Below are 24220 nucleotides of genomic sequence, written 5' to 3' on the forward strand. Positions count from 1 at the left end.
GAGCCGTAGTCCTCAGGGCGGGGCCGTCCAGGCCTCGGGAGCACAGAGTGCAGGGGCCACACCGCGGGAGGCTTTGGAGACTAGCAGGCGCTCCCTGGGACGGGGCGGGAGGGTAGCGGGTGGTCGGTGCACCCTACCCAGGACATCTTCTCCTCGTTACAGGTCTCGGAGCCATTCTTCGTCTGTACTGGCTGGGCACCGGGTTGGCTCCCCGGTTGGCGAGACGTTCACGGATGTCGCTCATCCCAGGCGGATAGCAGTTGACGATGCAGCCCCGAGTGCTCGTAGGACAGAGGGCTTGGCCGGTGAGTCCTGTGCATCATTGCAATCCAGTACGCTGGTTTACACACTACAAGCACTTCTCCACTCGCTGGGAGCGGGGGGTGACACTGGGGGCGGTGTAGGTCAGGTATGGGAACAGGGGACAGGGGTCACGGGTGCTGTCTCCACGGAACCGTGCTCGAGCGGGGATCCTGGAGTGGCGGGCAGTATGGTGGACACGACGAGTGTGCGGGCGGAGTTGGCTGGGTGGGGTCCCCGATGCGGCCAGGCAGCACGCATATGTGTCATTTGCGGGTCCGCTGGGGGTACACCTCAAGCAGGAGGTGAAGGAAAATATATGGAAAAGCGAATTCTGTGAAATCTTTTCCCTCCTCCCTTTGGAAGATTTTATCGACCTCAAGGAGGCGGATAAGAAGGAGGAGAAAAAGAAGCGGTATCGTAAGATACCGAAGTCTTTCGGCAACTGGCTGAGGGCGTTCTGCGTGCTGGCCAGCGTCCTAGGCGAAAAATCGCCTGGCTTATGCTTCTCCCTGTTTTGCTATTTGGACGGAATTTGGGAGGCGTACCGCACCTATGGCGGACTGGCATGGTGGCGGTATGATGAGCAGTTCCGGCAACGTTTGGCGGCCAATCCGGGTATGAGGTGGGACCAAATGGACCTACCTCTCTGGATGAAATTGATGATGGCGCAGAAGGCGCAGCCCTTTCAGCACACGGCCGGCGCAAAGGGGCTTATGCTGGCTCTTCAACGAGGGCCAGTGCAAATGGGGGACCACCTGTCGCTTTAAGCACGAGTGCTCAGGCTGCGGGGGCGCCCACGGGCTTAACCGATGTTTCAAGAAAGGAAGGTCGGGGGCTGCCGGAGTCGCTGCTACGGGTGGGGGGGGGGGTGGAGGGGCTTCCCCTGCCCCGGGGCTTAACCCCAGTGAGGCTAGACGCGATGGAGCCATGGCTAAGTCGCTACGGTAACAGGGCAAACGCCGCGGTGCTCCGGGCGGGTTTTGGGCAAGGGTTCTTTATCCCATTCCGGGACGAGGGTGGGACAGAGGTGCTTCGCAACCTTAAGTCGGTGGCGTAGTTCCCAGGGGTGCGAGAAAAGTTAGGGAAGGAAGTCTTGTTGGGACGGATGGCAGGCCCGTTCCCGGCACCACCGTTGGAAGGCCTCAGGATTTCCCCTCTCGGGGTGGTCCCCAAGAAGGAACCGGGGAAGTTCAGGCTCATTCACCACCTCTCCTACCCGAAGGGGGCGTCGGTGAATGATGGCATTGACAAGGAGTTGTGCTCAGTCTCGTATGCATCATTTGACCAGGCGGTCGAGCTGGTAAAAAGGGCCGGGCGCGGGGCGTTGATGGCAAAGGTGGATATTGAGGCAGCATTTAGGCTGCTTCCGGTCCACCCGGCATGTCATCACCTGCTGGGGTGTTTCTTCGAGGGGGCGTACTTCGTGGACTTGTGCCTCCCGATGGGCTGTGTTGCGGGCTGAGGCGGGGAATGGAGCGGTGGTGCACTATTTGGACGATTTCTTCTGTGTGGGGCCGGCGGGCTCCCCTGCTTGCCTGCACTTGCCTAGAACTATCGAGTGGGTTGCGGGCCACTTCGAAGTCCCGCTGGCGGCAGATAAAACGGAGGGCCTGGCAGTGTGCCTTAGTTTCCTGGGGCTGGAGATAGACTCTAGCGGGGTGAGTGTCGACTGCCGCTGACAAAGCTGCAGGGTCTGAAGGGGGCGGTGGCAGCAGTAGCGCAGGTGCGCAAAGTCACCCTGCGGCAACTGCAGTCACTAATCGGGATGCTCAATTTTGCGTGCCGGGTGACCCCAATGGGGAGGGTCTTTAGCCGCAGTTTATCGGCGGCTACGGCGGGGGTGCGATCCCCACGCCATTTCATCTGGGTGTCGCGCACCCTCATGCGGAACCTGGCTTTCCTGGAACTGTTCCCACTGGTGGTCGCGATGGCTCTGTGGGGTGAAGGGCTGCGGAACTGGAAGGTGGTCTTTTTCTTGGACAACATGGCTGTGGTGCACGCGGTGAATAATCAGTCGGCGGCGTCGAAACCGGTGGTCAGACTGCTGCGGCGCTTTGTCCTAATGTGCATGTCCCTAAATGTAGTCTTTCGCGCGCGCCATGTGCCCAGGTACCTGAACGAAGTGGCTGATGCTCTCTCTCGTTTGCAGTGGTCCCGATTCCGGACGGTGGCACCGGAGGCACAGGGTCAGGCATGCCCGGACGAGATTTGGCGGCTGGGAGCGTCATGCTTGGGGGACTTGTGAAGGCTTCCCTGGCACCGGCCACATGGGCCGCTTACAGTAAGGTCTGGGGTTCGTGGGAACGGTCATGGGCTTGGCTGGGCTGGGCTGCGTGCCTGACAGGGAATCGCTCCTGGACGCGTTTCTGTGGTACACCTGTCAATTGCTGGGGGCCTCCCCGGCGATGGTTGACAGGTCCATGGCGGCGTTGGCTTTCTGGTTTAAGCTGCATAGGAGGGAGGACCTTACTAAAACCTTTGTCATTAGGCAGGCACTTAAGGGGTATCGGAAGGGGCGCAGGCTTCCGGACACTTGGCGCCCGCTGTCGATGCAGGTGTTGGGGGACCTGGTAGGAGGTCTGCCCGAAATTTGCTTCGACGTGTTTGAGGTGTCCCTGTTCCGGGCGGCGTTTCTGTTGGCTTTCTTCGGGGCTTTCAGGATTGGCGAGTTGGTGAGTGCCGATCGGGTGGCAGCCGGGGGCCTACAGGTCTCGGGAGGGGAAATTAGTGGTTCACCTGGCCAAATCCAATACGGATGTCCTGGGGGCGGGCCGTGATGTGACACTACGGGCCCTGCTGGGCTCCCCCCTGTGCCCGGTGGCATCGGTGGCGGAGTATTTGGCCCGAAGGCCGGTGGTTGGGGGATCCCTGCTGGTGCACGCAGACGGGTCTTCCCTTTCCCGTTTCCAATTCACTAAGGTTTTTCAGTTGGGCCTGGGAAAATTGGGGCTACGGGCTGATAGACTTGGTACACATTCCTTTCGCATTGGGGCGGCCACAGAGGCCACACGGTTGGGTTTGGGGGACGACATAGTTAAGCGGATTGGGAGATGGGAGTCAGTATGGTTCCGGTCATATGTGCGGCTGGGATTATTAGATTGATAAGGCGGGCCTTTTTCGGGGGATCCCGAGGGGCAATAGGGGGGTGCTTTCTTTCTTCCCCAGGCCATGTTGCGTGGATCGTGGGCCGTTCCTTTGTCTTCTGGGCCGAGAGGAGGTCCGCAGCTCAAGCTCAGGGCCAGCAGCTGGGCTTTCCAAGGGACCGGTTGGCAGTGCGATGGTTTGGGTACAGAGGTTTTCGTTGGGGGGAGGTCTGCGGGAAACTGTTCCGGATGGTGGCAGGCGGGCAGAGGCCGGACCTGCTGGTACTTCATGCGGGAGGCAATGATTTGGGCCTAACGCCGCAGCGGCGGCTGGTGAAGTGGATGAAGCAGGACCTCAACAAATTGAGGGACCTGCTTAAGAGGGTGATGTTAGTGTGGTCTGAGATTATCCCGAGGAGGCGGTGGCGGCATGCTAGGGACCCGGTGGCCATCGATAAGTGCAGGAAGAACGTGAATAGCTTGATGGCAAGCTTCATGAGGAAATTGGGGGGAGTGGTAGTGCGGCACAGCGAGTTGGAGGGCGCGCTGCCGGGGTACTACCGCTCAGACGGCGTTCATCTTTCAGCAGTAGGATGGGACCTGCTGAACCTAGGTTGGCAGGATGGAATGCTCAAGGAACTATTTATTCGGGGTGGCGGAGCTCAGACAGCTTAAGGGGTCAAGGTCTGAGCTTGTGGCGGGATAGGGAGCTGAAGGAGAAGGAATAGGCTCCCTAGGATGAACGTGACAGAAACGGAAAACTGTGGTCATTGGTGGTTGGTAGGTTTCGAGTCCTGACGGTGGCTCAGAACCTGGAGGGGTAGGGGTATCCGGGTATATCCCTGCCATGGTTAATTTATGTTTGGCACTTTAAGTTGGTATGTTGGAATAATGTTGGTATATGTTATATATATGTGTTATTTATATGGGGGTTATTGCCTTTTATATTAACAGAAGGATTCGGATGCAAGGGCAGAGTATGGGGGGCAATGACCCATGTTTATTTGTTAAGTTATTATTATGATTATTATTATTAATTTATAATTAATATATTGTTATTATTATTCAAGATTGTTAATAAAGCTGTGGACAAATTTTCCCATATACTAGAGTGTCAGTGCGTTATTGGGTTAGGTATGTGGGAGGGTTGTCCTGGAGTCCGACTGCCCATATGGCGACTATGCATTAGTCATGTAGCCCCATGTAGCCAAAGCGCAGCTAAGCGGAAAAGGGCCTTGACAGGAGTTAGGAGGCAGGAATAGGAGGAGGAAAGGAAGTATGGAGTTATGGGTAAGTGGGATGGGATATTTAAATAGGCAGCCATTTTGAGTGAATTCACTTTTAATTTCCTACCTGACCGAGTTTGTCCCACCCACCCTCCCTGTATTTTGTTTCTTGTGGGGGGGGTTATCCCGTTTTTTCACAGCGGCGGGATAGGGAGCTGAAGGAGAAGGAATAGGCTCCCTAGGATGAACGTGACAGAAACGGAAAACTGTGGTCATTGGTGGTTGGTAGGTTTCGAGTCCTGTCGGTGGCTCAGAACCTGGTGGGATAGGGGTATCCGGGTATACCCCTGCCATGGTTAATTTATGTTTGGCACTTTAAGTTGGTATGTTGGAATAATGTTGGTATATGTTATATATGTGTTATTTATATCAGAAGGATTCGGATGCGAGGACGGAGTATGGGGGGCAATGACCCATGTTTATTTGTTGTTATTATTATGATTATTATTATTAATTTATAATTAATATATTGTTATTATTATTCAAGATTGTTAATAAAGCTGTGGACAAATTTTCCCATATACTAGAGTGTCAGTGCGTTATTGTGTTAGGTATGTGGGAAGGTTGTCCTGGAGTACGACTGCCCATATGGCGACTATACACCGGTCATGATAGTTTGCCTAAAATTTCCATATATGAGGCCTAGCACCCTCTTTATGAAATACAGCTGTTCTATATCTGTGTACTTCTGTGTATATCTGTGAAATATATCTGTTCGAAAATCTCTGTTTGACATTGGTGTAATTATGTAAAAAACAATATCTGCAGGTATGTGAGATTTAACATAAACGCCACTCTAGGTTACCTGATCTAAGATCTATTAGCCTGTATGTTTTTTTGTTTTTTTGCCTGATACTTTCATGTTGGAGGTTAACCACCCTCATATTTTTCACAATATAGATTGCGTTTTTACCCCAAAATTGAGGGTGGAATTCCACATGCTTCGTATATTCCAAATGTATACTTATAGCAACGCAGAGCTCTTGCTGATGTTGGTGTGATATATGAACAGGAGGAGTGAAAAGAGAAGTTTAGGAGGGAGAGCTGAACTCCAATTTTTGAGAGGCTGAGCCTGAGCCTGTCTGTGTCTCTCTTTCCAGTCTGTGATTGCACTGTAGTCTGCAGGAGGGTCTAAGGTAGAGAAGAGGAGCTGGAGGGCTGCAGACGAGGTGTGGAGACTGGAAGAGGCCATGGTCTCTGGGGAACTGACCAGCTGGCACCATGGGTGAATGGTGATTCACCTTCACAGCCAGAACTAGCTCTAAGCACAGTATTGAGCCCAACCAGTACCAAGGTTGTTACTAATACAGCTAGTCTAGTGGTTCAGCACTATGCTAAACTAGTCACTATACTTGTATTGGGGTGAGTAAGGGGTTTGGGTCCAGTGCAGTGGCGGCTCTAGACTTTATGAGGCCTTAGGCGAAACTCAAACAAAAGGCCCCCCACTAACACTCATAGTAAAAAAACATATAGGGGTTGAATTGTGTGTATAATGAGCTGTAGTTATAATGTATGACAGGTTTGCAGCGCTGGATACAGAGAGCTAGTCTCTATATTCACTGTTGGGGTGAGTGTGGCACGGTTGAAGGAGAAAGGGTGACAGGGCGAGGGGAGGTGAGAGTGACAGGATGAGGGAGGGTTATGTGACAGGGTGAGTGTGGCATGTCTAGGCAGGATGAGTGACAGGATAGGAGAAGTTAATGTGATAGGGTGAAGAGGGGATGAGTTTGACAGGGTTATGGGTTATGTGTTGCACGGCTGGAGGAGGGAGTGTGAAAAGGGAAAGTGAGCCGGACAGGATTACGTGACAGGGTGAGTGTTGCATGGTTGGGCCCACGTGAAAGGGTTAATGTGAAAAAGGATGAGTGTGGCATGGTTGGGCCCACGTGAAAGGGTTAATGTGAAAAAGGATGAGTGTGACAGGGTTGGGGGTGAGTGTGACAGTATGAGAGAAGATGAGTGTGATAGGATTAGGGGGGATTAATGTGATAGGGTGAGTGTAGAAGAGCGAGGGCCGGTAATTGTGGTATGGATGGAGGGGGTGAGAGCAACAAGATTAGGAGAGGTTAATGTGAGCGAGGCTGGGTGAAGGGGGCATGACAGCATGTGGGGAGGTGACAGTGTGTGGGGTGGCTGTATGTGTGTGGAATTGTGACGGTGGGTAGGTGAGAGCGTGGGATGCAGTGTTGGAAAGGGTGACAGTGTGTGCAGGGGCAGTGTGTGGGAGGGGTGACAGTGTTGGGGGCTGACAAGATGGGGTGCAAGTGTGTGAAAGGGTAACAGGGTGAGAGAGCAGTGTGGAGGAATGTGACAGTTTTGGGGGCAGGGTGTGAGTGGGTGACAGTGAGGAGGAAGATGACAGTGTGGGGTAGCAGTGTGGAGGATGGTGACAGTGTGGGGGGCAGTGTGTGATAGTGTGGGGGGACAGGGTGTGTTACAGTTTGGGAGGGCAAGGTGTGTGGGACACAGTGTAGTGAGGGCAGGGTGTGTGACAGCATGAGGGGGCAGTGTGTATGACAGTGTAGGGGGGCAGGGTGTGTGACCATGTGGGTGGCAGAGTGTGTGGGAAACAGTGTGGGAGAGCAGGGTGTGTGACAGTGGGGGGCATTTTGTGTGAGAAATTGTGTGGGGGCAGAGTGTGTGGCGGACAGTGTGGGGGGGCAGGTTATGTGGTGGTCAGGGTTGGGGTCAGGGTATGTGGTGGTCAATGTGGGGGACAGTGTCTGTGGTGGTCAGTGTGGGGGCAGTGTATGTGGTGGTCAGTGTGGGGGGCAGTGTCTGTGGTGGTTAGTGTGGGGGCAGTGTATGTGGTGGGCAGGATATGTGGATGGCGGGGCAGTGTATGTTGCAGCAGGGCATGTTTGAGACAGGGTATGTGGGGGGCAGGGCAGTGTGGGGGGCAGGGCAGTGTGGGGGGCAGTGTGCGTGGGAGGGCAGTGTTGGGGCAGGGCAGTGTATGTGGGTGGGCAGTGGGGGTGGGAGGGCAGTGTTGGGGTAGTGTGGGTGGGAGGACAGTGAGGGTGGGAGGGCAGTGTATGTAGGTGGACAGTGAGGGTGGGAGGGCAGTGTTGGGGCAGTGTATGTAGGTGGGCAGTGAGGGTGGGAGGGCAGTGTTGGGGCAGTGAGGGTGGGAGGGCAGTGTTAGGGCAGTGTATGTAGGTGGACAGTGAGGGTGGTAAGGGCAGTGTTGGGGCAATGAGGATGAGTGGGCAGTGCTGGGGCAGAGAGGGTGGGTGGGCAGTGTTGGGGCAGTGAGGGTGGGAGGGCAGTGTTGGGGCAGTGTATGTAGATGGACAGTGAGGGTAGGAGGGCAGTTTTGCGGCAGTGAGGGTGGGCAGTGTTGGGGCAGAGAGGGTGGGAGGGCAGTGTTGGGGCAGTGAGGGTGGGTGGGCAGGCAGTGTTGGGGCAGAGAGGGTGGGTGGGCAGTGTTGGGGCAGTGAGGCTGGGTGGGCAGTGATGGGGCAGTGAGGCTGGGTGGGCAGTTTTGGGGCAGTGAGGCTGGGTGGGCAGTTTTGGGGCAGTGAGGGTGGGTGGGCAGTGTTGGGACAGTGAGGCTGGGTGGGCAGTGTTGGGGCAGTGAGGGTGGGTGGGCAGTTTTGGGGCAGTGAGGCTGGGTGGGCAGTGAGGGGGTGGACAGTTTTGGGGAAGTGAGGGTGGGTGGGCAGTGAGGGTGGGTGGGCAGTTTTGGGGACAGTGTATGTGGAGCCTGTGACAAGCCTCCACACACTAAAATAGCTTGTTTTATAATTTAATTCCCTGGTGGTCCAGTGGCAGCACTCCCTGGTGGTCCGGTGGGATGACTGTTCTGTCTGCAGCTCTGCGAGAGCTGCAGACCTCGTTCTCGCGAGAGCCTGTCAGATCATTACCTTGGTAACCCGCGGCAACGCTCTGTGTGCTCGCGAGAACCACATTATGTGATCTGCAGCTCTGCACTCGGCGGAGCTGCAGATCAGAGGCTGGCTCTCCCTGTGGGCAGACCATGTGGAGGGGCCACCCGGCGGCATACTGGGCAAGCCGCCGGGCCCCCTCTCACTGTCGGATCCTCGGTCATGGACCGAGGACCCAGCAGTTCAGTCTGCCCTAAGGTGATTTAGGCGGCCGCGAGGCCCCAGCAAGCGCGAGTCCTTAGGCGGCCGCCTAAATCGCCTAATTAGAGAGCCGCCTCTGGTCCAGTAGATTGCTGTGGCAAAGAGACAGCACTGAAGGGCTTGTCAGACTGTCTTAAGTTGCCCTTCTCATTCATGACTCCCAATGCTGGAATCAGGGTTGAGAAAGGGACACCTAGACATCACCTAGAGTTTCCCTATACAAACACCATTCTCCCTTACACATATACACACTCCATTCTCTACACACACTGGATTCCCTATGCACAAACTACATCCCCTAAACGCATGTACTATAGCTACTATAAAAATAAGCTTAATTTTACTGTAATAAGGGAGATGGTTGTTTGATTTTTTTTACTGTCCTTAAAATATATGAGTGCGTCTTATATTCCAAAAATAGATGTTTCCTAATATCTCTAATTATGTGAGGTCTAATGATACAACTAGCTGATTATAATTGGCCTACCAAATAGTCACCAAAACTATTTTTTTTGACTAATTATTGTTAAGGGAAGCTGATGGTGGGTTACCCCCAGCAAATAATTGTTAATACTGCATTACCCATTATGTTAAACATAATGCGAACAACAACCGGTCTAACCTGATCAAACAACGAACAAATCATTTGCATACGCTTTGAGTAAAACATTTTTACTTTTGGGGATAAATTGGCTGCAGTTACCTAACCCTACGGATCAGTGGCGTACACACAACCCATGGGGCCCCGGTGCGAAAACTGATCCGTGGGCCCCCCACCCCGCGCGTGCACTTACTCGCGTCCCCTGCGACCGCGGTATGTATGCCAGTGCATGCATAAACACATACACTTAAAGGACCATTACAGACACCCAGATCACATCAGCTCAATTAAGTGGTCTGGGTGCCAGGTCTCTCTAGTTTTAACCCTGCAGCTAAAAACATAGCAGTTTCAGAGAAACTGCTATGTTTCATTGAGGGTTAATCCAGCCTCTATTCACTTTCTCCCTGACCGCCACTAGAGGAGCTGAACGTCGATAGAAAAGCATTGAGTAATGCTTTCCTATGGGCGGTTTGAATGCGCGCGTGGCTCTTGCCACGCATGCGCATTCGGAGCTGAGAGGCCGACCGGGACGGAGAGATCCCCAGCGCCAAGGGAGTCCGGCGCTGGAGAAAGGTAAGTGCTTAAGACACACACACAAACTCTCATAAACAGACGCACACATTTACTGACAGACACAGACTCAGTGACAGACATACATACTCACTGACAGACAAACAGGCACACTCACTTACTTACAAAACACACACTCACTAACAGACGCACACATACACACTCAGTAACACACACACACTCTAACACTTACACACACTAACACACACACACACACTCACTAACACACACACACGCTCACACACACATTTTTTTTAAACAGTAGGACGATATATATTATAGTTTATAGAAGTCTTAGTAGTCACTACATAAGCTTTGTTTTACAATTTAAAGAAAATTTACAAATTAATAGAGGTGAAATGTGAATACTTTTTTGATGGAATCCCTTTTCTAACGACACAGGACTAGGATTGCGTTTTCCTCAGGGCAAAAGTGACAGGTTCTCCGTATCTGGTGAAGATACACACTCACACTAATCGGGAAGTAACACACGCTCACACACACACTAACACACGTTTTTTTGGTTTTTTTTAATTGAATCCCCCCAGCCTCCTTACCTGTGGGAGAGCTGAGGGGATTCCCTGGGGTCCAGTGGTGTCACCCGGCTGGCGGGCGCGCGAGGGAGCACTGTCCCCTCAGTGCTTCCTCTTCAGCTCCCTTGCGCGCTGCGTACTGATGCTGGAGCCGGAAGATTACGTAATTTCCGGCTCCGGTATCAGTGCGGTGCGTGAGGGAGCTGAAGAGGAAGCAGTGAGGGGACAGTGCTCCCTCGCGCGCCCGCCAGCCGGGTGACAGCAGGCCCAGCCTCGGGGGGGGCTGAGGTGGCCGGCTCTTGGGCCCCCCAGGAGAAGAGGCTGGCCCTGTGGGTACATACCTGGGTCGCAGGGCGGCCGGGCCCCCTAGTGGGCCGGGCCCGGTCGCAGCCGCGACCCCGGTATGTACGCCACTGCTACGGATGCAAATCTGGATATGAATATATGTGAAGGGACACCTTTAGGGAACAAAATAAACAACTCCAACTGTGATTGTAACTCTTAAATTGCGTACACGTGGTGTATTAGTTTGCCTCTTGTTTGTGAGTGTGATTTTATTAATACTTTCTATTAAATGTAACTACAAGGTACACTTTGTGCATTCTTTTTCTTTCATGTAGTATTTATAGGATGGGAATTTTTGGGGACAGCAGTCAATCAATATAGACCTGCAACAACTGGCATGAATGATTTCTTACAGTGGAGAAATGCCTTTGGTGACTGGGCGCTATGTTACTGGAAGCAAACTGCTATTAAACAGCCAGCGTGATTAATTGCCTGCTTTCTGTTATGCTATTGCCAGCATAAACCTAACTTAATGCAGAAGAGAAAGATTTACCTTGTGTAATAAAATGTCCAATTCCCTGGCACTCTTTGATGGGTGTGTATAAAGTTATAATCATAGGCCAGGAGGTCTCAAGTCCACCTGGACAATAAAATATCCTATTACAAGATCCAAGCCACTGGTCCCAAATGCTCTCCTCACACACAGTTGAGTTTAGGGGTATCCCAGTTACCTGGACCTAAACCTGTATTTCTATGACTAGAATGTTGAAGTCACCATGATGTAGCCTGGAATACCCAAACATTTTTTATTGAGTTTTCCCTTGCAACAGGCTAGACACGTGCCAGATGACCAGGCAAGATTAGCGGAGATCGGTTCTTTAATGTTAATAATCGTATCATGGAAGGAAGGGAGGTAAGGTTAGTATAATATTAATTACGGTGTTGGCAACATTGGTATTCTATGCATTTAATAAGGAAACATTCTTTCATGGCCCAAGAGGCTTTGATCAATCATTATAACTATTAGCCATTACAACCAGGAGATAGATTTTTAAGGCAGAAGAAATGCACAGCTCCTGCTTGGTTATTCACCCTCCACCACCCAGAAAAAGTTGAGAAGAAACAGGCTGCTAAACTATCTTGAGTACAAAGGTCCTGGGATCACCACTGTTTTTCTTCTAAACTTCCACCCACCTCTAACAGTGTGGCGTGTATTCAAGAGCTGATTGGCTTCTGCCCATTCAATTTAGTCTATTATTCTGTTTGCCCATCAGAACCCCCAGGGGTAAGCTTAAACCCAGTGTAGGGTAATTTGAAGGTAGAAATGTTTTTTCCCACAGAGACAGAAAAAGTCCTGTAATGAGATGGGTTGGTCTAGGGCAGAGGAAAGTAATTTTCTTTTGACTTTTGACAAGCAGTATGATAAATTAGCACCTTTTCAAGCTGGAATCAAAGTTTTGTCTGAATAATTATGCCAGACAGACGTTTTTGCCAGTATGGCCATGTTACAATATAGAAGTAATTTGGGAGCCCTCAGACCACCAGGAGAGTTATAAGACAGAGAGAAATATACACTGTTCAAAAGGTAGTTGACCTCCATTTAAACATACGTAGCTGAGTGTGAAGTATGGAAAAGTCTGCTAATATAATCTGTATAGGAACAGTCTTATAGAGACTGAAGACATTGGATATACAGGGAATGCAGAATTATTAGGCAAGTTGTATTTTTGAGGATTAATTTTATTATTGAACAACAACCATGTTCTCAATGAACCCAAAAAACTCATTAATATCAAAGCTGAATATTTTTGGAAGTAGTTTTTAGTTTGTTTTTAGTTATAGCTATTTTAGGGGGATATCTGTGTGTGCAGGTGACTATTACTGTGCATAATTATTAGGCAACTTAACAAAAAACAAATATATACCCATTTCAATTATTTATTTTTACCAGTGAAACCAATATAACATCTCAACATTCACAAATATACATTTCTTACATTCAAAAACATAACAAAAACAAATCAGTGACCAGTATAGCCACCTTTCTTTGCAAGGACACTCAAGAGCCTGCCATCCATGGATTCTGTCAGTGTTTTGATCTGTTCACCATCAACATTGCGTGCAGCAGCAACCACAGCCTCCCAGACACTGTTCAGAGAGGTGTACTGTTTTCCCTCCTTGTAAATCTCACATTTGATGATGGACCACAGGTTCTCAATGGGGTTCAGATCAGGTGAACAAGGAGGCCATGTCATTAGATTTTCTTCTTTTATACCCTTTCTTGCCAGCCACGCTGTGGAGTACTTGGACGCGTGTGATGGAGCATTGTCCTGCATGAAAATCATGTTTTTCTTGAAGGATGCAGACTTCTTCCTGTACCACTGCTTGAAGAAGGTGTCTTCCAGAAACTGGGAGTTGAGCTTGACTCCATCCTCAACCCGAAAAGGCCCCACAAGCTCATCTTTGATGATACCAGCCCAAACCAGTACTCCACCTCCACCTTGCTGGCGTCTGAGTCGGACTGGAGCTCTCTGCCCTTTACCAATCCATCCATCTGGCCCATCAAGACTCACTCTCATTTCATCAGTCCATAAAACCTTAGAAAAATCAGTCTTGAGATATTTCTTGGCCCAGTCTTGACGTTTCAGCTTGTGTGTCTTGTTCAGTAGTGGTCGTCTTTCAGCCTTTCTTACCTTGGCCATGTCTCTGAGTATTGCACACCTTGTGCTTTTGGGCACTCCAGTGATGTTGCAGCTCTGAAATATGGCCAAACTGGTGGCAAGTGGCATCTTGGCAGCTGCACGCTTGACTTTTCTCAGTTCATGGGCAGTTATTTTGCGCCTTGGTTTCTCCACACGCTTCTTGCGACCCTGTTGACTATTTTGAATGAAACGCTTGATTGTTCGATGATCACGCTTCAGAAGCTTTGCAATTTTAAGAGTGCTGCATCCCTCTGCAAGATATCTCACTATTTATGACTTTTCTGAGCCTGTCAAGTCCTTCTTTTGACCCATTTTGCCAAAGGAAAGGAAGTTGCCTAATAATTATGCACACCTGATATAGGGTGTTGATGTCATTAGACCACACCCCTTCTCATTACAGAGATGCACATCACCTAATATGCTTAATTGGTAGTAGGCTTTCAAGCCTATACAGCTTGGAGTAAGACAACATGCATAAAGAGGATGATGTGGTCAAAATACTCATTTGCCTAATAATTCTGCACACAGTGTAAATCTATAGTGACACCCATAATGCACCATAGTCATGAAGGTAAAGATCATGGATACTTTGTTTTGTTTTTATTTTTAGGAAAACAACTTTATCTAGATTCTAGTAGAAACTACTGCAATTAAGTCATTGATTAACATCCAACAATACAAGCACAACTCAAAATGATTATACGCCATAGCCATGGAAGAGTGAAAATGTAGCTCTGGTGAATAAAAATTAGTCCTAGTGTGCCATGAGTCCTCCAGGCTTGCAATGCCAAGTAAATTGTTTCCTTTTCCCTTTAGTTCTGCTATTCTTATTATTTTCTTGTCAAATCATGTCTAAAGTTCAAAATAATGAACATAAAGTTAACCCGGGCATAAGTTTCTTGTCTGACCTAATGCAAAACCTGACAACCTTTTCCGGTATTGAGTAAGTTTAAACTAAAATTATATTTAGCTGGAATAAACAAGCAACCGTTCATCTAGTGAAGATGAGGATCACTTTAACCAAATGGCAATATTTGAAGACAGACAGTGGGGGAGACACCAAGCTCTGAATGTCAGGAATAGGGACATAGTTACTTCCAATATTCAATAAGCAAATAAGACCATTTACCTGCAGGTGAAGATAGGACTGCCCCATTGCATATCTCATCGCATATATATATATATATATATATATATATATATATATATATATATACATATATATATATATATCATTGTTGGAGGTAAAGCAACAGGGATCACTTAAAGAGGCCATGAACAAAATATTAGTTAAGTAAGGTAAGACTTATAGCAGAAAAGAAAGAATAAGACAATGGGAATTTGTATGTGTAGACTTAATATAAAACTGTCTACCTGTAATTACTGTATATTGTAGTTGCTTCTTCATGGTATTTTAGAAACAGGCAAGGAGCAGGAAGTATAACATTGTGTGTGTGTGTATATATATATATATATATATATGTCTCAACGAACGGTTCTCTTATCAAAGAAAACAAAGTATCATTGACCCAATCTAAGAGTTCTTTTTGCATTCACATGTTGTCTTTCAAATTTGCTGTCAATATGAGATTTCAGCAATAAGCTGAGGAGTATGTAATACCAACTTCTTTACATTCATACTGGTGATAACAAAAATTACAATTGCCTTAAATTAGCTTCCATAAAATTCACTCGAGGAAAGAGAATTTCAGAAAACAACATATTCAAGTAGAAAGCATGATCATTTAGATATGAGGTCTAAGGCCAACAACAGTACCCAAAAGTTATCAGATTGTTAGAACTTTTTCAATGTCTATTACCAACCCTATTCTCTTGGGAAGATATGGTACCTGCTATAGATAATAATGTTTAATGATATTAAATGAGCACTGAAATGAAGCACTATAATCAAGACTGGTGCAGGAAACAATGGTACCATCAGAAACAACAAACTGCTACTATAACCTCTTATTACTATAACAAGTACTGTCTAGCTGTGTGATTGTATTCTTAAAGATGACCGGTGCCTGAGGTTCTCAATACAGCCTGGAGCTCCAGCAGCAGTGTCTTGTCTAATGACGTTCAGGGATCCTGAGAATACCAATCCTCTTCATCTGCAAAAATTCAGAGACTACATCCATCGGTGTGTGAACCACAAAAATCTGGAGGGCAGCAATTAACTAATTAAATTGGGTTTGTATATATACATTGTATCAGTTTGAATTTCTGCATGTACTTGTGTGTAATATAAGTACTCATGAGTGCATACTTTTTTCATAGTTTTGTTTGTGATATAAGTGTGTAAATGTAAGGCTGTATTAGTTTAGGGCCGGCTGTATTAGTTTATAGTGTCAGGGTTTGTGAATGCAGTTTTCTATTTATGTGTAGCGTCTGTATGAAGGAAAAAGTATACATATAATATATGTGGAGATTTTTTCATTTGCTCAGACTGATGGTGGCATGGTTCCTTCCTCATTCACGCTACAGAATTATTTGCCAAGGTCCATCCCTCCCCTCCTTTCTGTTTTCTATATTCATTGAAAGAACCAGCCACTATTTTATATAGTTTTCATCCTACCAAACGCTCTTTTGCATTTTTCATACTGTGATCTCATATGCCATTTAACTTAATCTCATTATCCTGCCAAATTATTCCTAGTCATTAATTTAATTGTCATTCCCAAACCAAATCAAAATAGGATATTCATCTGAATCCCCAAGTATCCAACTATATCACCCTTTCACATCTATTTTATTATTCCTTAAAAATATAATCCTTATATAACCGTCACATTGCCCCTGCCAACCCTCTCACCCTTGGCTATCCACTTGAAATCCAACATTAGGCCATGTTATGACATGATGCACGTGACTGGAGCCTTTGACTTAGGTTCAGGGCTTAGGGTCAATAGACATCAAGCTGGGTTTAGCAGGCATTGTAATTAACGTGGGTCCAGGCCAGTGGCACTGGGTGAGCCCTTAGAATTAGAACTGTGTCTAACCTAATAAATTGGGCTGAGTGGCATCAAACATGAAACCATGTTATTTATAGGACATAGGACAGGAGGACTTTAATGAACCACCTAATATATACCTCCAAACATTTCAAATAAACAAAGAGAGATACTTTAATTCTGGGTTTATGAATTGGATGTGGCCATGAGTTGGACACTTCTAAGAAATTTTAGGCGGCGTTTTTATAACAAGTTATGAAAATAAATCAGAACTGAGAACAAAAATAATTGTATTTATACAGACTGATTTATGAATACCTTTATTGAGCTTTATTGCAGTGAAGCTCTGTCACTCAGACACAGTTACAATATGAAGATATTAGAAGAGTGGGACATTAGTGTAGAAAAGTGAGACAGATGGATTTGGGGCCAAAATATGGACGGCCACTACTAAATAGGAACATTTAAAAGGTCTGAAATATCACAGTGAGCAGTGTGTCTCAACGTCATCCGATACAGAGCAGCTCTTTTGCTGTTTTTGGCGTCTGATTTCAGTGGCGTTATGTGGCGACATGTCCTGACTCTATTGTGCGCTCCAGTGACTGTGCAGCTTATCTCTGCAAGGTAGCCATGAATCAGAAATTACTACTTTCAATGCAGAGTGCAGTCAGATGGTCAAGAGTGATAATTTCATCAGCTGGATCATGCTGTAAGGTTTATTCTGGTGGCCTTACGCGGTTTTAACTATAACAATTAAAGAAGGATGGCCAAAGACAAAATAGGGCCAATATGTTTATTTTAACAATTAGTTTTTCTGGGGCTCTACCTGCTCACATCACCCAATGCCCACCGCTAGCAACTCCACTGGCTATCTTATTTAAAAACTGTATCTTGTTTACCATTGGTGGACACATTTGTAAAATATACACATCAGTAAATCATGGTTGACTAACAGTTGAGGAGGTTCTCTGCATAGTTTCAAAAAGTTTATGACCTGAGTATTAAGTCTGCTAGCTGACACTTGTTAGCAGTATGGGTTGGTGAGAAACTTGCCTCTACTTCTACTTCCTTCAACACCATTATCTTATTTCTTCCTCTTGGTATACCATTAGTGTGGCACTTTGTACTGTCACGCATTAATCAGAGTATAAAATAGTGGAAGATGGTAGTTTCCATAAGAGCACAGCATGTTCCACAGGTTTATTTTCACTCAAAAAGATGTCAGAGGCATTTATCGTACATAAGAATATATTTCTTCCAATTAACAGTTAGCAAGAAAAGCATTAGAGATCTGGTTTTGTTTTGTTCTGCTTTACCTTTTGCCAAAGTGGTACAAAAAACTAACTTGTCTTGCAAAACAATAGGTAGTTTGATCCCTCATAAAAAATTATCTTTATGGAAATAATAAACCTATATGGCCTGCTTTACAGCATGATGAATAGTGATTTCTACTATTCAGCTCTAGTAGACCAATAACAGTTGGCTACAACTCATGTTCATAGGCTGCCTTTTCCTCTTCTCCAATCAGTGTTTCAAATGGGAGCATTTGCACCCAGTATTCTGATTATTATTAGCATTTGTACATAGCATCAACATATTCTGCAGCGCTTTACCGTTACAGAAAGAGGATATTTATACGTAAAGAAGGCCCTGCTCAAATGAGCTTACAATCTAAGAGGATTTGAAGTAGGTGGATATTTATCACTAGAGGTCTTGCCCAAAGGCACTTACTGGTGAGGTGGTCTGACCTGGATTTGAACGTAGGTTTCCTGGCTCCAAGCACTGACCTTAATACTGTTCTAACGAGCAAATGGAATATGATATATATATATGAGGTCCTATTTCCTGTAAAAAATTGTCTTGATAAATGAAGTCATATATTGGATTTGTATTCACAGTGATTTGATGTCATGCATTATCCCTCCGAATCTAACTGAATCGCTATGATTTGGAAAAATGGAACACCCAACTTCCTAAAATTCTACTCACTCCTGGAAGTGTCTTCTGCTCGTGGAGAGCCGTTTGGGCTTTGATTGCAGAGTCTCTTGCACAGTACGTAAGGAAGGCACAGCCTGTAGAGTGGAAAAGAGGGAGGTAGATTAACTGCTTATTCGAACATCAACTCTATATTTTTTGTTGTTTTAAGGGTGATGAAAAAATGAGCAAAGCATAGAAACATGAGGGCAAGAGAAGAGCGCAGATTCATTAATTGCATATGATAGATTAAAGGCGACTCACACAAACAACAACAGAGGTTAACAGGATAGTGATAACAGATTAACTGTTATATGAAGCATTTTTCAAAAAATAAAAACTCAATAATATGCTTCTTTTCAATTAAATTAACAGTCTTATTTACTTGAATTGCTGGGAATTCAAAGTGAATTTTTCAATTTTGGACCAAAACTGAAAGCACAGCTGAGTATTTTTCCAATTCAGCTATTGACATGAGATTTGAAATTCACTTTGAATTCACTTGAAATTCCCACCAATTCTCACTTGACTAAATAACCCTGTAAATCATATTATGCTCACTCGTGGCAACAGTTATTGAAAACTATACATTTGCTGTGACAGGTCAGATCTGTCTGCTAACTGAAAGGTATCACTGTTTATTGAGAATAACAAACACCTAAATGTATTAAAAACAGTTATTAAATGTAGGATAAGAAGAAGGCTTAAACAATGGAATATACAATTAAACAAACCTATTTTAAGGAGTTGAATACAAAATTATTTAAATCTTAAATTTGACAGTGGTGCTTTAAGTGCATATCAGGTTAATGCAGTTTTGCTCTCCTCTGACATTCAAAGAATTAAATAGTTTTGCGGATTGGCATGAGTAAGACCAGTATATCTGAAATGTTATTCCATTTTAAATTTCAGCCATTGCAGTAAACCTCTAGTAGTATTATTACCTTAAATACCCAAGTTTATTTTCCATTCAGAAAAAAAATATCTCTTAGTCTATAGTGTTCTCGGGTGTATGCAATTCCATGCTCTAATTGCAATGTCTCTGGGGGTAAATTGTTGTTCTTTAATAGACTGAGATGGTGTTTACATTATTTTACTAGTATGCATACTGGCGCTAAGAGGTTATGTCTCAATTTATTTTTTTATATTGCACTTAAATATCTCTTTTATCACACCACATTATAACAAAATGCATTGGCATTTTCATATTTGTGTTTTCATGTGTTCTGCATGCATTTTAGTTCTGCCGAGTCATTTTTAAAACACTACGAAAAAAAAAGCTATTGAATAAATTGTACCCAATGAAAAGGATTATATGTGCCTTAAAATTTTAGACCTCATATATTTTGGTAACCCAAAAACTCATCTGCCTGAACCCACGATGTGCAAAGTATAGAAATTTGACAGTGATATGCCACCGTCATCGTCACCTGAAAATACAGGGTCTTTCTGAGCTGCCCCTGCATGGATGGGGGGCGGGGAAGGAAAGGGGATTTTTCTCTCTTTATCACAAGCATCTTCATTACATAGGAAGGATATGTTTCCATGGAAACGGCTGAAATACCATCTCTCCTCCAGGTAACAAAAAAACAAAACAATTAAACGAAAAAATTGGGAGGAAATAAAAAAAAAAATGAAAAAGACCATCCCCCATCCCAGAAACATCTTGTTAACCCTTTTCTAGACAGGGAGGCAGCATGATCCTCAGGAGTATGTGTGTTATCTGTTATGCATAGTTTAAAATCTCTGAACGCAAGGGGGATTTCCCTTACAGCCATAAGCCAGCTGGGGACCTGCGAGAAGGAGGAGGGGGGACAAAGATAAAGAGAGAGACTGGGAGGAAGGGACAGAAAAAGATAAAAGGAGATTGGAGAAATAGATGGAGTAAAAGAGAAATATGGAGAGAATGATAGTAACAGAGACAGAGGGAAAGGAGAAATGGTGAATGAAAAAGGAAACAAAGCAACAATGGAGGAAAATAAAGAAAAAAGAGACAAAAAAGGAGTGATAAATGGCAAAAGAAGAACTGTGAAAGAATGACAAAAAAAGAGAATCAGAAATGCCAGGGGAAAAAATATGGCAGAGGATGTGTAAGTGAAGAGAGCGAATGTTTAGGGCCATCGCAAGCAAGAAAATAGAAGGGAATGGAAATAGATAGAGCAGGACAAAGGAAGGAACACAGAGACATTCAAGTACATTACCAATAAAAATAATAATAATCTTCTTTGTTTAGATTGCTGTTAATATAATATATTCTATTTTATTTTTAACATTATTTTTGTTTTTGTGATGATATCATACACTGTTTTACCAAATTGTGAGGTAATTATGAACTAAGTTAGCATTCCAAGTATTGAGATTTTCTATTATACTCTCTTATATCCCTGCCTGGCACCTCACATCCAATAAGGACTAAGGAGTTACCATTGTTGCCACTGGACATTTATTTTCAGAAGACAGATAAAGCGAATAGAATTAGAAGAAGCATGCAAGCGTGTGAAATACACCATCAATCGAACATCAGAGAGAGGAGGAGGAGGAGTAGGGACACCAGGCACTATTACAAACTTGTCGATTGGTGTTTGCTTACCAATTAATTGATAGTCTTTGGAAGTAGACTAACAGGTTATTGCAGCTTTCACGTACTAGCGCCCATCACTTCACACATTTTCTTTTTTCAGATGTTCCATTGAGAGATATAATTATATGACACATAACCATGAACCATGTATTATGGGTAAGTAATCCTAAAGCAAAGGATTAAAGGTCAGCTGCTTTGTAACTGTCTCCAAAACCCCGAGATGTCATTATTTTTCCGCAAAACAAATTACATGGTTATAAATCTTTTATTTTACATGACTCTTTAGAATTAGAGTTTGTCCTAGGCTTTCATTAATTTTAGGGCACTACTGTAATCTATTTGTCCTGGTACGGCCAAAACAGGTGCGACTTATGCTCTCAAACAGCAAGTATCTTTCATAGTTTATAATATTTTTTAGGATTTTAGCTACAGTTGGATTTGACGATTCCCTATGAGAAGCATTTGATTATTTGTGCACGGTGCATCCCGTCCTCAATGCTCCTCTATGAGAAGCATTGCATTGGACGATCTTTGTGAAAGAAGAATGAGCATGTGGCAGCGCCAAGTGAATCTCGCAACTGAAAAACATATTTCTTCTCTATTTTTTTACAGGTTAAGGTGGGGGGGGGGGGTAGAATCAAAATAGGGACTAACAAATAAATATAATGTGACGCTCGATATGTTGGGGATAGGTTAATGCTATGTTTGTCTTCAACTCCTCTATCACCAGAGCATACTCCACAACATCAGCGTCCTATTAATCAGGATGCCGGTGGAGGGGTAAAAGTAGACAGACCATCTGGAATGGAGCAAGTCCATCAAAAAAACTGGCAGGTGAGGCAAGATAATGCATGAGTGACTCTAATGATGCCCTCACACAATGGTTTTTGGGCACACCAGGGAAAAATATCCAGACGGCGAGACAGGACAGTAAGAGTGGGGCTGACTGGCCAAAATTAAGATGGATGGAAGGCTTGCCATATCATTATTAGGAGAGGGTTGAATTTAAATGGCAGCAGTTGAGGACATGCACGTCCCTGTGCTGCTCTGAGATTATGGAGCTTAATAGAGCATAATGCACAGATGATGTCACTCACCTGTATTGAATTTGAAATCATGAGCTACTGGTGGAACTATTACTCCCTGTGGCCTTTTATGTTACTAGAACATTTTATTCAGACACACTCGAACAACACCTTAATATTAGAATAATTACATTAGTGCACTTACATATAGCTTAATTTCTTTATAATTTCTCCTGTACTCCCTATTTATACTTAAAAGGGACACTCCAGACACCTAAAACATTTAAGCTTGCTGAAGTGCTTTATCTGTTCAGAGTTTGTTTTCTTATTAATTTTAGAGAAAGTGCAGATTTCAATACAAATTGTCACATGTATAACCTAATCTTGTAAATACACACCCGGCTGTCAATCAGACAACCCATATTGTTACCTCCTGGTTGTTTAGTTCAGTGGGTCTAAACTCAAGAGACAGACAATTGCCCAGAGAACCTGATTTCTCATTGAGATGCATTGAAAGTCTGTGAATCGGCATCCACAGAAAGTCTGGGCTGGGGAAGAAGGGGAAAGAGATATGCTGCTTTTGCGAGCTGTTTTTAGATATACCTCCAATGTAAATGCCTGCATGTTTTCATTATAGGTATATCTACTAAACTCTTTTAAAAATAAAATATATATTTTCCCCTAAGTAACTTAACGCAATGTCTGGTTGCACCCCTCTATAACAATCTCAACAAATGTCTACAAATTTCACAAAGCAATCCAAGCTTAATGCACTTTAAATAAAAATATAGTATTAGGAAAACAAGACAGTATTCCTAATGCTAATGTGCCCTGTCCCTAAGTATATAGGTACCCCCCATTTGCAATAAAAATTGTATCCTTTATCCAGCACCAAAGCTCGCTAGGTGCTGTTTACGTCTTCCCTTCTGTGACATCATTGAGGAAGCATGTGTCAGGATCGTGACACGGATCGAACACGCAGAATGCAAACAGTAATAGGTACGTATACCGGACCTTAGGACAGCCAGACTAACGTCAGACAAGACAAAGAATGGTCAGGGACAAGCTGAGGTCGAGGGAACGAGAAGACAGGTAGGCGAAAGCCAAGCCGAGTACAAGGGTAGGAGAAAGTAGCAAAGTCGATAATAGAGAGCCAAGTCAAGAACCAAATAAACAATAGTAGTAAGAGCACTGAGGGACCAGACAAGCTAGAACCACGACAGGGCAATGACTAATTAAAAATGAGTCTCTTTTATACCTTGGTTCCTTAATTGATGACCACGCCCCCAAAATGTCCTGATTTTAAGTTTTTGGCGGGTCGTGACGTCATTGACGTCATGACGTCGGCTATCGAGCGCCATGTCATAAAAGGAGGCCGGCCGGCGTGTAAATGGACGAAATAACTGAAATGATCGGGTGCACATGCCCCATCCCGAGGGACCACATCCAGATGCCTGACCTCCTTTGAGGCAGATACAACAGGTACCATGACAGCATGACTCATAGAGGAGCAATGGGGGCTTGAACACTGCAGTGTTAAAATGCCACGTCACTGAACCCAGACTACTTCGTTGAGATGAAATAGTCTGGGTGACTTTTACTTACCATCATCTAGAACCAACCACGTGCACTAAACATTGTAATTCACTACCCAAGCAGGGTTCTGCTATTCTTCCTGTAATGGTATTTCTAATCATATATTGTACTCTTTTTTTATTGCCTTCCCCGTCCCATTAGAAAAATCAGTGATATATGTAAAGTGTCCTACATAATGACAAGTATAAAAACATTAAAAAAAAAAAATACTCCCTGAGCTTGGCAAAGTAGCTGGTTATCATACTGTGCTGTGACATTACAGAGGGGACATAGGCTGGCAGGTGTACTAATTAAAATGCCTTTTTCTCTCAATATATAGATTTTTCCTCGCTGCTATGTGACAGTTTTCACTTTGAATGCACCAGTATTCAGTCTTAATAACACTATATGTAACTAACATTACTATAGCATTGCTCCCTAAAACCTTTATCTATGAATCTCATTGCTTATTAGTGTGCTACAATTTCAAATATTTATATAGCACCAACCTAGTCGGCAGTGCTCATCCCACTAAATTTGTTTTTCCATTATCTAAGTGATGTGTGATAAGCTCCCCATATAAGACTTTTATAAATCACCTTATCCACAGTAACTGCCAGCCCTCATTAGGTATGTTCTAAATCTATACCACCTTCTGTA

At 45.1% G+C, this 24220-nt stretch overlaps 1 protein-coding gene across 2 annotated transcripts in view; it reads right to left on the bottom strand.

Annotated features, from left to right (window-relative positions):
- Positions 1 to 24220, bottom strand: part of CELF5 (CUGBP Elav-like family member 5) — a 106878-nt gene that overhangs the window by 62574 nt on the left and 20084 nt on the right. For both annotated transcript variants that reach the window (XM_063455466.1, XM_063455465.1), the window contains exon 2: positions 18395 to 18477. In XM_063455466.1, coding sequence (XP_063311536.1) covers positions 18395 to 18477 — 83 coding nt within the window. The remainder of the gene's footprint in view (positions 1 to 18394; positions 18478 to 24220) is intronic.

This window comes from Pelobates fuscus, chromosome 5, assembly GCF_036172605.1.
Source record: "Pelobates fuscus isolate aPelFus1 chromosome 5, aPelFus1.pri, whole genome shotgun sequence".
In the NCBI taxonomy this organism is placed as follows: domain Eukaryota; kingdom Metazoa; phylum Chordata; class Amphibia; order Anura; family Pelobatidae; genus Pelobates; species Pelobates fuscus.